The 15856-nt window shown below is 46.4% G+C and overlaps 1 protein-coding gene across 1 annotated transcript in view; it reads right to left on the reverse strand.

Moving 5' to 3' along the window:
* The window catches only part of CSMD2 (CUB and Sushi multiple domains 2), a 290338-nt gene that overhangs the window by 139291 nt on the left and 135191 nt on the right, over window positions 1-15856 (reverse strand). The window contains 4 exon segments of the mRNA XM_074162076.1: window positions 3803-3906; window positions 9471-9592; window positions 11746-11870; window positions 13097-13184. Coding sequence (XP_074018177.1) covers window positions 3803-3906; window positions 9471-9592; window positions 11746-11870; window positions 13097-13184 — 439 coding nt within the window.

Here is a 15856-nt window from a genome sequence, read left to right on the forward strand (position 1 = left end):
GCTTAAATCTAAATACATACATATGTATAGGCATGGCTTCTGCCTGGCACCGTTCTCAAGTACAATAGCAGCACCTGAAAGACTTCTTGATAAAACTGATCCCCGAGCTCTCACGGCAGAATTACGGCAAACCAGTCCTGCGAGGGAGCGAGCCCAGCAGCTGCGTGCTGATAGCATCCTCTGAATAAATGGAACTTCCAGCCTCCAGGCGTAATTGTCGCAATTCCCGGTTTCCTGGGTAATCGGAGAGAGTATGGCTGATCTGCCAATTACCGCCTGTCTAGAGAGAAGCCAAATGACTGCTCAAAGGGTCATTCTACTCGCTTGGCATTCTCAACGCTGGCCGCCCGCTGAATGCCAGACCCTTTCCAACAGCCTTAGAGGTACCTGATGTAAATGGGACCATCCCTGCCGTAGACAACTCTCCTCCCATCCCAGAGAGGGTCACCAGCCCCGTACACACCAGGGACCGCTCTGAGACCCAACACCACTCACCCCTCAAGCGTTGGCCGTGGAAGCTGGAGCGTGTTTTTCCCTGCAATCACACTCACGTCTCCCAAGCCCATTAAAGCTCTCCCAGTTCCGCCCTCACCTTTGCTCTGTTATTGCTTTGACCCGCGTCAGAAATTTTATTGATCCCGGGGTGCCGGTAAATTAAGAAGTAATCTTGTTTTAATGACTGTTTTGCATCCGGGGAGCACAGAAGAAGTGCTGTTGTTGATTCTTCTCAAGTTATTTAAGCAGCAGCCGGGAAGAATGAGGACTATACCAAGAGAAAAATCTCCAGAACAAGGCGCTTCAAAGGTTTTTGCATGCTTTCCCATTCCACTTTAACAAGCTGAATGATTGATTTGGGTGCTTGTTACTTTAGGGAATAAAATCCTCTCTGCAAGTGAGAAAGCTCAGCCTAACAATCTGTTATGTTCTGAGACGCATTTCACAGGGATGAGAGTGAGACTGGAAACAAATGGTGCTTCAAACCCCAGCCTGGGATAGCGTCTGCTGCTACCCAAGTTGACTCAGACCTATTTCTTGATTTGAAAGGCTGCGGGACCGAGTTCCTCTTAAATAGGCAAGAATAAATGAAGAGGAAGAAAACTGGAACTCCTATGTTTGACAGGGTTCGGTTTCCGCATGATGATTCCTCCAAAAGCACTCCAGCTTGTACCCAGGACACGCAGCCCGGGACAGGAATTCAGCTGACGGGAGGTAAAGAGGGCACCAACTGCTGAGAGAGGTTGTCCATGGGCTTTCAACCACATTCATTACAAACGGAGCATTTCTGTGGGCTTCACACCTCTTTGACATTTCATTAGTTTTCAACTTATCTTCCCAGATTAAAAAATAAATAAATAATTTTTCCCTGTTAGGATTAGCATCAGCAATTTAATGGAAAGTTCTCCTGCACTGGGAGAAGATACCAGACGCTACACCTTGTGCGGACGGTCTCAGATATCCCAAATTTGTATTAGCAAGGTGTCGGGCAGCTAATACAGAGTGAGAAGAGGTGGAATGATTAAAATCAAATCTAGAAAAATCTTCATGGGCTTTAGGCAAACAAAAAGGGATGGAATGAAATCATTTCAGCAAGTTATTACAAACTACTCCCCTGGCAGCAATTTGCACATTTTGACCAATCAGCTGTGAAATGCTCTGTGACACTTTAATTACAAACACTTTTGCAATAATCAGATTTACATTCCCATACGTTGAAGGTTAGAGTTCCTGACCCAAGTATCACTGGTGTTCACGTGCTGAAATAAAACGTAGAGTAAAACGAACCTCAGAGAAACAGAGATTTGGGAAAGACAAGCAAACATGAAGATAAGTGAAAAGGGAGTGGGAGGCCGATTCATGCGGAAAAACAAGTGACTAGGAGGAATTAAAAAACACAATACGAAATACTCTCTACCAGTTGGAAGGAGTACAACAGCTTTGCTGGAGTAGCTTTTGGAGAGCTGTTTGCTCTTACACATTTTTGATTAGATAGAAAAGACGGGAGTCTTCCAAGTTAAGACACTAAAGCTGGACGCTGGTGGCCACGGTTCCAACACCCCCTTCATCACTTCAAATATTCCTTCTGAAAGCCAGGGTGACTTTTCCCTGCTCCAGGACCTGGCCCTCCAAGTGCCCTTAAGACATTTGAGACTTCAATGAACCACTGTATTCCATCTGCACTCGCAAGAGGCAAATGATGCCCCAACGCGGCAAGGAGCCAGGCTTTGGGAAGCGGTCGGGACCCGACCGCAGTCGTGGGGCACGTCTGAGCCCTAGAATGAGGACAAAATACCTGCAGGTGCTCAAAGGTGAGCTGAAGTCAGGAATTTCAGGCCAGCATGGAGCACAGCGCTGTGCACGACGCGGGATTTGCTCCGCTTCTGGACCCTCCCGCTGTTTGGGCACCGTGGCACGGCTGTACCGGGTGACTGTACTCACAGTGTGGAATTGCATTGCTCAGAACAGACATTTCCTGAAGTACTCAAATACACAGCCCCCCGAGGTCTCCAACAGGCTTTAAATTTTTGGATTTCCATAAAGCTACACAGTATTTTACTTTAATGATTTTAACTTCAGTGATTCAGAGAAGCTACAGCAGAATCACCGTTTCTTCAGTGAAGTGGATTTGAATGATGCACAATTATCACAATTACATTTGCATGATACAAAAATTGATTTCTCACTGACCCTTTAGAACAGGAACAGAGACTTTTCTGGAGGAAGGGCAAACACCAACCATCAACATCAGCGGGTTAACGAGAAATTGATGCTTAAGTGCTGTAAAATACATGAGTCAGGGAAAACCCTTGCCTTTGATCTACTAACTCTCACGTTCCTTTGTCTCATTCTGACTGACACACTCCTTCCAAATGAAACCAAAACCGTCTCCAGTTATTAAGCACGGAGTAGGAGATGGCAAAAACCAATAGAGCCCATTTCCCTTTTATTCCCTGTATTAGCTGCACTATAATATGAAGCACTTGGTCTTCAAATGTTCCAAAAACAATAGACCAACAACACAGCAATTCTTTAATCTAAAAGCTGGCAGCATCAGAGATCTCATCTCCTTCAGCACGGCTGGCCTGGCCCTGGACTGGGTCAATGTCCTCCCTTTGTAATTAAAAAAAAAAACAACCCACAAAAACAACCAAATCCAAAAAACCACCGCAAATAACCAAACTCCCCCCAAAAACATATTTAGATGGGAAACACTGACGTAGGAAGGCCTGGAAGGAAAGCAGGACTACCTACAGTGTTTCCTCTACTGAAAGAACTTCCGTAGAACATCGTACCTGCAAACTAAAGGGCATAAGTTGAGGGGGACCGATTCTCAGCCTTGAAGCACCACGTGTCACCGTTCACACAAAGGCACACGGGGTGTAAGACGCTCAGGATGTCATTCAAAGGTAATGGATTCACAGCCACTTTGCCCTGTTAAAAATGACGGCACAGGAGAGAGGGAGCCAAAGAGTTCTCAGTTTCTGCCTGATGGGCATTCACTGGTGGATCCGAACTTTAATTGCGTTCACTCTGCTCTCCGGGCAGCCCCAGCCTCTCTCTAAGGGGTTCGCTTCTAAGAGAAGTGAAGCAAAAGCAAGAGCCTTTCCGTCGCTGAAGACTAAGAGAACGTGATGAGGGAAGAACACACCAAGAACAGTCAGATCCACCAAAACCGACCGGCAGCACATGAACCATCCCGTGGGACACAGCAACCAGCCCGGGACTCCTGCACCCACACACATCGGCGACATCTCCTCAGGCAAAACTGAGGATTTCTCCCGGGGACAAAGGACATGCTACTTACACGTAAAGCACAGTTTTCTGGTCTCCAACTTGTCCTCCATCACCCACTGTCAGAGTGTCATATCCTCTTTCTAGTTCAAATTCTTCAAAGGTGAGTTTGATAACCTGGCAAAGATGCAGCATGTTAATACCAATCAACTGCCAAGGCAGCCAGCAGATCCCCCTGTCCTGCTTATTTATCTCTTCGTCTATCGAGGAGCAATTTATAAGAGCATTAATATCTTCAGGACATCAACCAAAGGTGACCGTCCTCGCTTTTCATAGCACCGTAACACTTCTTTCCAGACAGATTGAGCTCTTACTGAAATTACCTCTCAGATTTTTCTGCTTTATCTATTGATTTTCTAGATGACTTTATTGATAAAGATATGTGTGTTGGGATTTCAGCACGCTTTTTTTCACCAGGTACTGCTACTATTTCTTTCATAAACCTGGGAATATGGTGACGGATCTGAATGTGTGTAGAGGCAGCGTGTTTGTCACACACAGTGCAAGTGGAGAGTCTTTCGTTTGCTCTGCGGTCCTCCAAAGGTTCCCCTGCTTTTCAGAAGCTTCTGTCCAACCAAGACTTGGTCTTTACATCTGATGTGAATCACCACTGGGGTAGCTCGAGGAAACTGTCTCAAGCTCTCTGCAAACACAATCACCATAATATCTGTCCACGACTGTTTGTTTCCCATGTTTTCTCTCCTGCTCGACCCTAACCCTCCATCCCCACCTGATTTATGGAGCCTCTGCCTATCCTTCAGGAGCAGAGGTCCCACCAAGTCGAGAGGTTTGTGTTCTGAGGCTCTTGGAAGTTTTAAAAATCTGTTATTCTCAAATAACTGAAAATTACGATGTGATTACGATGTGTCCCCCTTAGGGGACAAAGGTCTTAATCCAGCCTCAGACAGCACAAACAAACAGAAAAGGAAGGGAGCTTAATTTACAGAAGTGCTTTACGTCCCCAGCACCGGGAGAAATCAATGGGAACTTGGTTTCTTGGAGCTTTTTAACTGACCGGATTGAGGGAATCACATAAACCCTTGGATGCATCCAGATCTTTGTACATATTAAGTTTCCTAACTTTTAGCAGACTAAATTACTAAATTTAGGCTCACACTACTTTTTGCTGTTTCACACAACACAGCAGTTACCAAAAGCCATTAACAGGAAAGACCCACACGTGTGCCAAGGACCGGCCACACGATGCCACCCCACCTCCTGGCTTGGCCCAAGGGAACAGGACACAGGAAAACTGCAATCTCTGGTTGGTCATTTTTGCCTATTCCAGAAGCAGCATCTCCTGCAAACACCTGAGCATGTCTGCAATTGCAGGGGGAGAGAAGTCCCAAAGTTAAAAGCAGAAGCAATAATTAACTGTGTTATGTTAAACACGAGGATCTACAGTCTCTTCAAGGCTTGCATGGACCCTCCAAGGAAGCTCAACTTCAACCTCTTAAGAAAACACTGTTTAGTCAGATGGTGAACAGCTTGGGTGTTCTTTAAAAAATAATGGGTGTATATAAAGTTCAGACTGAACTGTCATGTGCTACCAAGTTCTCCAGATACATGCAATTCATACTTTTTCAAATGCATAGAAAAGCAAATTAGAAATTTTAGCCATGACATTCTGAAAATAGGGTATTACCCCAAAACCCCAGGATCGGGAAACAGGAGCCTGTGTGAGATTTCATAGAAGTTTGGAACCATTAATTTCAGTAGTGGTACCAAAATATTAACCTGTGCAGATTATTATTAAACCATGTAATGATAGAATAATGTAATTAATACAAAGAACACAGCGCTGTAAAACGGCACACATCATTAGTTAAATCAGTCATTCAAGTAAACTGCATTCTAAGGAGCCTGACCCTAATTAAATAACTAATTACATTCTAGTATACTGAAGACTGTAACCTCGTGGCACAGGAACAGGATGCTGAATGCAATATTTATTTATCCATTTTCCTATTTTCTTTTTGGTCTGAAAGCTGAAAATTATTTAATGATTCATTAGACAACAAGAGACCTACCAGCACACACAAACACACGGATGACATAAAACCTCAATTTTAAGCTACCGAAGTGACATGAAGCAATTAGCAAAGTCAAGAAAATAGGCTGGAAGATGACACCTGATTCTCATGCTTGGTACTGCAGAGGGATTTGAAGTGCAGTCACATTCCTAGGACAAACCCACAGTAATTTTCTCCGTGGGGAACAGCACCTCTCGCAGTTATATCCAAATGCTTTACACACACGTATTACTCATTTCCCCCCCTCCCTCCTCCCCAGCCTCAAGCATCTATCTTCATTTGGTGTGAATCAGCCCCTGGAAGGGCCCATCTCTCTCCACCGGTGACACCAGAAGTTTGGAGAGAGCTTTATTTGGCCATCTAGACCCCAGGTGAGGATAACCCCTGGAGGAACAGCAACCAGTAACATTCATTATGTCGCGAAGATTCAGAAATAGTTTTGATGCAAATTCACCAATTACCATATGCATTTCTCAGTTCCCAAGTGATTTATTTTTCCACTGCAGTTGAAATTAATTCCCATGGCACTGGCGACCAGCAAAAAACCTATATACCCTGAACATCCCCCAGATAGGTTTGATGTCACCCTCTGTATAGGAAATAATTCCAAGTTGTCAACTGCAGAGCACTATGCCCTTAATACTGTTTGTGTAGGTTTCTGAGCAAACTTCGAGGGGATTATGGAGCTCAGTGAATCTGGCTCACAGTTCTTTTCCAAATATAGAACAGATGACTTGCAAATGAGTTCTAAATTCAGCTCGGTGGTTTTCCCATCGCTCATATTAAAAGCTTCATATAACAGGACCTGATCCAAAGACCACTCAAGTCAATAAAAAGATTACCACCGACTCCAGCAGGCTTCAGCTCGGGCCCATAGTGCTTTTTATCTTCAAAGTATTTTATAGGCATTTTAATTAATTCATCTTCCGTTCTTGCCTCACCCAAGCTGGGGAGTGAGCAGAGACCAGACCCTCCCCTCCCCGCACGCAGCCAGGGAGGGGAATTGGCCAATTCGGCAACATGGTTCTGACATGGGCCCTGCTTTAAATAACCAAGAGTTTTATGAGTACTTTTCAGAGACAAAAAAATGAATTTGACTTGTTAGGTGGGAACATCATTGACTGAGCTGGCATTAAAACTCATGCACCGGCAGCTCCCAGCGCCAAACTGGGCTGTGCGCACACGAGCGGCTGCATCAGCCTGGGCAGCCCTTTGCTGGACAACAGAAACCGTCCCCGCCAGTGACTTTACCTGCCTTTTTGTATTTTCAGCAATCAGAGATGGTCCTGTCTGCACAACTGCGGTTTTTGGAGCCTTAATGAATTCTCTAAACAGCAGAAAACACTAAGGGCAATTGATTTGTTTCCATCGTCCCGAGCAGTGTCAGAAGGAAGCCCGTGCCTGGCCTGGGCTCCAAGCTGGTAAGTGTTGAAATTAATGGATTTTACCAATTTCAGTTCCCTTTACTGTTTAGGAAAGCTGAGGCTCAGGACTTGCAGATTTTGTTTTCTAATCAACAGTTTATTATTACACAGGTTTAAAAGCTGAGGAAGAAACTAACCAGCGGAAGAGGAGAAAGAAGTTCTCAAAGACAGTAAGTTTTTGAGAAACGAGACAGTCTGTGCAGGAAGCTTACAAGAGGAGAAGCTCCTCCTATCCCACCGCTGAAGGAAAAGCAGAGACAGTTTGTGCACGAGGCTGGGAGAAAAGCAAATGGGCAGAGCTGAAGGTTAGACTGAACGTTCAACGTGAAAGCAATGTCACAAAGGGTGAATAGAACAGTGGACATGGCCCATAAGCATCTCTTGACAATTGATCGCCATCTCCTCCTTCGTAATTTGTATCAGAAAACCCAAAGGGAATTGTTTGCCTACGTAACACCCAGGGCATGGCTAGGGCTAGCTCATGACAACTTCTTTCCACACACAGAGGACTATTTTATATACATAAAAAGTCATTTTGGCTGATTTTGCTGATCTTTGAAAGACACAAGATGTACAAAAATAAATGCATGTATAACACACGTACCACAGCCGAAGACGCTGATGTATTCAATAAGCTGCCCGTGCAGAGGCGATGCGCACCCAAGGGTCTGCAGGCCACGGGCTGAGGAACACAGCTGACACTCCAGCAGTAATAGCTGCTGTTACACGTGGCCTGTTCTCCACTTGCACATTATCCTGATGAAGGAGAACCTCCTGGGTCTGATTAACCAGTAAATCACTCCTAATAAGTCAGCACTGAAAAATATCCTGATTCCACACTCCAGTTTCCCAGAATTTGGGTCATTACCACGTTCCTCTGCAGCCAAACCAAGACATCCGCTGGATGAAATGACCAGCTAATGACAGCCCTTTAAATACAAACTCATTCTGAAATTGGAACACAGGAACACTCCTCGTTAAAATCATAATCCACCAGTGATCTGCACTTATTAAAGGCTTGAACTGAGGTCGGTGGGGAGAGCAGCTCTTTAGCCAGCCCCAGCTCCCGCTGGCCAGGGCTCCCGAGGGAGAAGCAGCCCTGGAGGTGTGGGCACAAGGTGCCACCTCGTCAGCGAACGGGCCACCATTGCCGATGGCTGCCAGCATTTCTGTAGACTGCAACAATTTCTAGCAAAAGATGAGATCCTGGGATACTAACACGTTTGTGAAACGCCTGCCTCGGATCAGCGGCAGAAGGCAGGGTGCCAAGCGCAGGACTAGAGGCAAGGACCAAGGCAGAATCGACAGAATAAGCATCTGAGCTCAGTGACTTGGCACCCGAGATTTGGTCATGAGCTAATGGAGATGATATTAGTAGGAACCCAGATACTAAAAAGAATGAAACGTTGTCTTCTGAGAGCAGAAGATGGTGAATAACACCTCAAGAAAGCGTATTTTGAGCTATGCAGCGAAGTAATTTTTGTTCTTATGTTCTTACGCAGATCTGGAGGAGAGTTTACAGGGGTGGAAGAAGCTGCGAGGCACTGAACATCCACTGAGCCAGTGGAAAAGGGAAAGGACTCGATCTTACAAAGGCCCAGGTGCTCAAGCCTTGTTCTCTACGTGACCAGCGACAGCAGGCTGGAATCGCACACGCAGACCAGTGGGGACAAAAAAATCCCCACCAACCTCCCCTCTTCCAAACCTCAGCGAGCACAGAAAGGATTTGTTTACAGATTTCCAACGCTGCATAAGTAGCAGTAGGTAGAACCATACCTCCCTCCTCACTCGCCCCATCCTTCGGGGGCTGAAACCCCCCTTGGTTGGGGGCCAGCCACCAGCCAGAAGAAGTGAAAAATCAGCATTCCTGGCACGGCCTTCCTGCCCCAGCTGAGAGCTGGCTGAAGGAGATGCTTTGCTAAGCCGTTTGGCATTTCACCACCATCCACGCCAAGATATCAAAGAGGTTTCGATTAAAAATAATTACATTCACTTTTAATTACATCCTTTAACAAAATGAATTTTCAGCAGCGATGCGTTGCGGTCTTTAAAGATGGCTGAGAAGCATGTGGAAGAAAGTCTGCAGGGGGAGAGGAGGGCACAACATCAGAAACAGAAACCTGAATGGGGAAATATCAGAGCTGTCCCCTCTGAAGAAGCAGAGCTACACCATTTTGACTAAGGCACTGAAGTAAGGACGTGGAGACACATCTCTGAGACCTACCTTGGCTGGATTGAGCGCGGTGATGACCCACACGCAGTAGGCGTTGTTATCGTACTGCACAGGGTAGTTGGGAGAAGTTATCACACCACTGGGACCACGGAGGTACATGTCACACATCCTGGCTGTGAAGAGGAGAACAAGACAGATGGGGGAGTGAGGTCTCGTAGCTTTGGGATGCAGTCGGTGTTCTTTGTTCACAGGAGAGAGAAGCAGAGATGTACGGAGTGTGGAAGTGGGGGAGAATTAAAAATCGCTGCTCTGTGTTGTTTTTATTAGCCAAAAGATTCAATTTTTTCTATATAACATCAGAGATGAAGGACTTCTCTGTGATGAATAGATGAGTGGGGTGTTTCCAGGGCCTACCAAACAGATGGACCACACCAACAGCCCATTCCCCAGCACTCAGACTGATTGTATTTCTTTACTATATCAAAGCCCTCACATACATATTTTCACAAAGCAAGCAGCTACATGGAAGATGCCAGGTAAGACGCAGCTCCTTTTTAATGTCCCCAGGAAGCTGTGGTCACAAGGGAACACGAGGAATGCTGAGAAGCAGCTCAGGAAGGAGCTGAGGGCATCTATCCATGATGCTTAAACCACATTCCTCCCGCCCCCTCTGATTTGACCCCGTGCTGGAGTCCGTTACGTGCCCCATCCTACCTCACAGAAAAAAGGTAAATCCCACTATTGTCATTTTGAAAGTGGGCAAGAGGAGAATAAAGGGATTAAGTGATGAGTCTCCCCAGGACCCAGAGGGAATCTGCTGCAGGTGGGGAAGCTGAAAAACAGTCCCCAACAGTGGCAGGGGGTTTGATCACTGGGTGTTACAAACTGGTACAGTCCAGGGGGTTAAAAGCTGGGTCACCAGGCACCCCCATTTCTCCAATTTGAGAGAAACTCAATACCCAACAACAAAATGGAACAAATAGAAAAAAAAAAAGTGACATAAAGCTGAAATAAAAAGAACTGGAAAACTTTTTGAAAAGAAAAAAAAAACCACACCAGAAGTTAGCAGCTAAAAAAAAATTAAGTTGATTCATAGAATCATAATAATGCAGGCAAATCCTTTCTTATCTCTTGCAGGAGGACACCATAAATTTCCTTTATAGTGTCACATATTTATGCCAAATATCCTCTTACACTGATTCAATTTATTCTAGGCTTGTTTCAAGAATTAGATGGGATTCCAAAGCCTTGAAAAAATCTGCAGATGAAATTAAAGAAAAAAGAGCTGAAAAAATACCAATTTATGACTTTAAGAGCTTTAGAGGGATTTAATTAAAAATATTACAAGTTGTTCATTATTACCATTACAAATATCACAATTATGTGTGCCACTTTTTAGAGACTGAGAGGGAATGAAAACAAAATGGCCAAGGGCAAAACGGGCATCAGGTTTTTTCCCGGCTCAAAGGAAACTCCGTTCGCTGGGGGCTCATGGCAGGGCCACGGGATCACGGGGATCGTGCTGGTAGGGAGCCACGGTCTAAGCAGCCCCACGCTGCTCCCTACCAGCAGCAAGTCCCATTGAACAGACTCTCCCCCCACCTCAGCTTTTCCAGATTTTGTTTCAGGCTTTCACCTTTTCTCCCCCCTCTCCTCCTTACCCCATAAAAAGAAATGCCTGGAATAGAGAGAACAGAAGGGGAGAGAAAGCCGCTGCGAAGAGATGAGGATGTAGCGCACGGGTAGGAAGGACACAAACATAATCCATATGGTGCAGAGCTAATAACTTATGAAGCTCCACAGGTAATGGAAATAGCTTTATTAGTTCCATCATGCAACAGGAACAGGTGTTTTTCTTTAAATCTGAATTTCTGGAATAAAAAAAATTGCATGAGAACCAAGCGAAGTTTTCTCTCAGCCTTGTGCTGGAAAGATTGAAAAATCTGAACCCGTATTACTCACCCTCACCCAGCCAGAAAACAAGGGTCCCCATTAGAAAAGAATAAAGATCCTATTGACTTCTGACCGTGGAGCTGGAGAGACCAAACTCCCGTCTCCAGAGGGAGAGCGAGGGGCAGCGCTGGCCACGCAGCAGTAGAGCTGAGTGCTCCCCGGGGGCTGCGAGCATCAAGGGGGTCCCCTTGCCGTGCTCCATGCCCCAGGCAGGGCTTTGGGAACGGGTCTGTACCCTGGGCCACAGGCGTTCAGAACCCACTGAGGGATCCCAACCAGGTGACGAGGACAGAATGGGTGACGCGTGAAAAGGACATGAAGGAGGTGAGTTGTCTCATTAGTCCTAAAAGCTTTGTTAAATTTGTCTTCTCACCTCTGCACACTGGCCTGTGGTCGCTCCAGGCAACAATTATGTCGCTCACTCTCTTGCAGGTGATGCTTTTGGACCCTTGTAGGTCATAGCCCTCGTTGCAGGTGAACTGGATGCTGGAGCCTAACCTAGCGAACAGAACGAAGGGGGACGTTAGCAAGCGGGACGCTTCTGCAGCAACAGCTCCGTTACTTGCTTTTTACTGCCCCAGCGATTCTCCAGACTGTGAACAGAGAATTCCCTGGCCCCGCAGGCAGCAGCAGGAAGGAAGGGGGGGATCTGCTGCCTCACGCCGCGGCTTGTGCCGGGCGCTGTTTGCCCGAGGAGGTGACGCTCCGAGAACAGGTTTGAGTCTTTCAATGCAACTTCAGTGGGAATTATATTCAGTGCGGGAGCACAGACTCAGCCCCAGGAGGTGACGTGCTCAGCATTCTTATAAAGAAAAAAAAAAAAAAAAACCACAAAAAACCCAAAAAACCCCCTATCTTTATCTACCACTGAAAGATTTGTTCTCTATTCTATCACTCTGGATTCAGAGCCTTTGCTGGCTTAAGCCAATGCTGCCTTATTCACCGAACCGACACAACGCCAGGTTTACAGCAGCTGAGAATTTATCCTATGGCATTTAGGGACTATTGGGAATTCCCTTTCCTCCACCCTCACCCCTCCGATCCATTTTCTGGATTTCAGGAGAATTTGATAGACTCAGGTTAAACGGAAAGACACTTCTAGTGAACAAAACAGCCATCGACAGCAAAATAAGATTAAATATTGATTCACTATTGCTAACAGCAGGGCGATTCATTCCTGCACACTTTAAATGAACGCTACCAACTACAAGGGAATAACAGCATTGTTTTAAACTGTATAAGAAAACAATTATCTAGCACCACGTATGCTTATTGACAAAGAACTCTACCAGCACTTTGGGAAGTCACCTCAAATTCAGGAGGGGCAGGGCCATGCTGCGATTTAGGGTAATTTCAGAAGTGATGCTTCTTTTTGCTGTTTAAGACAGTTCTTTCTGCATTTAGCTGGAGGTGGGGAATGGCAGCAAACACTGATTATACAGGCCTGGCCGCAGGCTCACATCGTGAGAAGAGAAATAGCGGGAGAGATCGCTGCAGATCCTCGTCTGGGACACGGTCTCCCAAACACACATTTATACACATCGTTCCTCTACGTCACCCCATCTCAGGCAGCTTTTCAGACAAAATGCGTTCAGAGGTGTGCAGATGGTCTCTAAAACAGACTATGTGATGCCGAGGAGCACACACAATGGTCACAGACAGAAGCTTTGCAGCATGCAAAAAAAAAAAAAAAACACCCACCCAAAAAAGTAAAAGGTTCTTACCTAAAATCGTTGCCTATTCTTTTGCCTCTCTCTGGAATCCCAGGGTCTGGACACATATTATGTCCCTGGGACACACCAACCTGAGTTACTACAAAGCAAAAACAGCACATACAGAGACAGAATAGCAAAAGGCACATTCTTTCATCAACTGTCTTGGTGGATGTGGAGAGAAAAATGGTAACTGGTAGCTTGAAAACCTGAACATGTTCCATTTTGTTTAGAGGAAAAACAGCTTTGGAAACAAATGTAACTGGAATCATTTCAGCTCAGTTGATACATCAAAGTGTTTTCTAGGAAATGCCAGCTAGGGACGCAGTTTTCCCTCCGCTCCACTACAGAAGTGCCTCTGAAAAGAGTTGTTTTTTTTTTTTTTCATTCTGCAAAATTACACCAATTAAACAGCCCATTTCCGAAGCCCGTGATTACAAACGGCCACCTGTGACACACCAAGGTGACAGCCAGCCGCCCCTCCAGACCCATCCCAGCCGTGCCAGGGAGAGAAAACAACTCGATGACAAGGTGTGTGGTACCAGGGGGAAAACCAAGCACAGGACAACAGGGAGGAAGGAGAGGGAGATGCAAGTCTAGCATTATAAAGCAAGTAATTTAGTTTGAGTATGAAAAATTTTTATGGAGCAACCTTAATGCAACTGCCAACAAACGTGAAGCCTATGAAGTGGTGATCAGCACTGAATAAACACCTTCCAACCCCCCCCCATTTCTCTGTCCCCCCGTTTCCACCCTCCCCTCCAGCCTCTCCAATGGCGCAAACGAGCAGTCGAGCGTTGACTTGGGGTGGAGAGAACCCGGGGGGCTCCCGAGAGGGATGAGATGAGATCCAGCAATATACCAATTTCAACTCTGAATTCCAGCAACTACCAAAACGCACGATAATATGGGGTGGTTTTGTCACAGAGCCGTAGAAGTTTACGTGACTCAGTTTTCTTGTATCACTAAGGGAAGGACACAAAGAAAATGCAGTATTTCTTGGCAATGATGCTGAAGCAGCAAAGCATGAATCTTAAGCGAGCGTGGTTCCTCCTACCTCTGCCCATCGCTAGATTAAAGGGAAAAAAATCTCAATTATAGTTCAGAAGACACTGTGTTAGCACAGTGCCCCAAAGACCACTGCCAAATGGATGATGGTGCAGCGAAAACGGATGTTCCTCACACCAGACAAGTTGGCTCAACAATTTGAGACCCACACGGCACCAGACACGGCGAGAGAGATGGAGGTGTGCGTGTGTGAACGCTGACACGAGGAGATGAGCACATGGAGCGTCTGCACAAACACGGACTGCACAGCAGGAACGCACAGAAAGGCAAGACCATCAAGTGTGGTAATAACTCATTGGATAATCACACCTTGCGTGGTCAGGCCCTACAGCTGGAAGATGTAACGCTGTTCCTAGAAGGACAGAAGGATGACTCTGGTCCCACTGGTGCAGGGCCTTCACCCCAGTGTCTACACCCAACCCATGACTACCTGTGCTGGAAACATCACCGCTTCCGACCTCCTCCTCAGCTCTAGGCACCAACATCTCACATCCCATCCCCTTGAGTTTGAAAAGGTCCTTTGTCTCTGCTGGCTTCCCCTTCCACCCCACCGTAGAAACCACCCCTGCCACCAGACCCTGAGGGACTGGGCAGGGGCTGTCCCTGCCGTCCCCCTCCGGCATGGTCACCACAATGGGCTCAGCGTTTCAGCATGATGTTTTGGTGCTCCACAGTTTCCTCCATGTGTTTGAGGGCAAAAGAAGCAGCGAGATACGGCTTTACAGGGAACCAGCCTCCCGAGAGATTGCTCTCCTTCTTTTGCATATTCATAACCTCACGTTAAGATCAGGCACGTGGACAAGCAGAGACACCAGCAAGAGACAGCAGGAGGAAAGCGGCACATGGTCTCTTTTGATGGCTGTAATTTGTACCTACAAAGCTTTGCTCCCACCTTTCACAGATTCCGATGGTACACCGGAGTGAGAAGGAAGGAAGCCCCTGCCCCACCAGGGATTCAGCCCTGGTATTTTCAGCGCCCGTGACAAACCCTGCTCCAGGAGCGGGTATCACCAGCAGGTCTCAGAGATACCAGAGAACTTGGTGATCCTTCTGCAAATGAAGTCACCAGCTTCCAAGAGTCCTTCTGCTAGCGCTGGAAATTATATGTGGCTTCTGAGACACAGGAGGTCAGCTGAGCAAAGTACAGAGGTGACACCATCTCCCTTAGGGTTTCTTAAACCACTACCTGCCTCCGCAACCACGCTGACCGGGCACAGACATCTCCAAACAAGGTAAAATTAACGCTTTGGATAGAGCGTACAAACTCGGGTTGTATGTCACAAGTCCATATGGTGTTTAAGGAAACGTGCTAAGATTTCTCATCTGTCTTCTATACCTTCTCCAGAGTAAAACCCCACTAAAGGAGATAAACCTGTAACAGAGACACACAAACACAGCTCCTACAGACTCCTGCATTCAAACACCTGTAGGTTCTTCCTCACAGAGCAGATTACAGCATTGCCTTTGCATATCAAATTCCTTCTCCCATGGTTGAAAGACTATCCAGACCACATCTTTACGTCCACGTTAGTCACCCTGCACTGGGATCGCATCTGTTTGTCATGTCCCGTATCAGATGGCAGCGAACCTGGAAGTTCAAAGCTTGGAGAGGAAGCCAGGCTGCTGAGGACCAGCAAAACCCACGGGCACCAGCGGGCAGGTTGTCAGTCACCCATCGCACCTCTGAAGACTAAAACCCATTCT

The sequence above is a fragment of the Numenius arquata genome, chromosome 21 (assembly GCF_964106895.1).
Source record: "Numenius arquata chromosome 21, bNumArq3.hap1.1, whole genome shotgun sequence".
Taxonomy (NCBI): Eukaryota; Metazoa; Chordata; class Aves; order Charadriiformes; family Scolopacidae; genus Numenius; species Numenius arquata.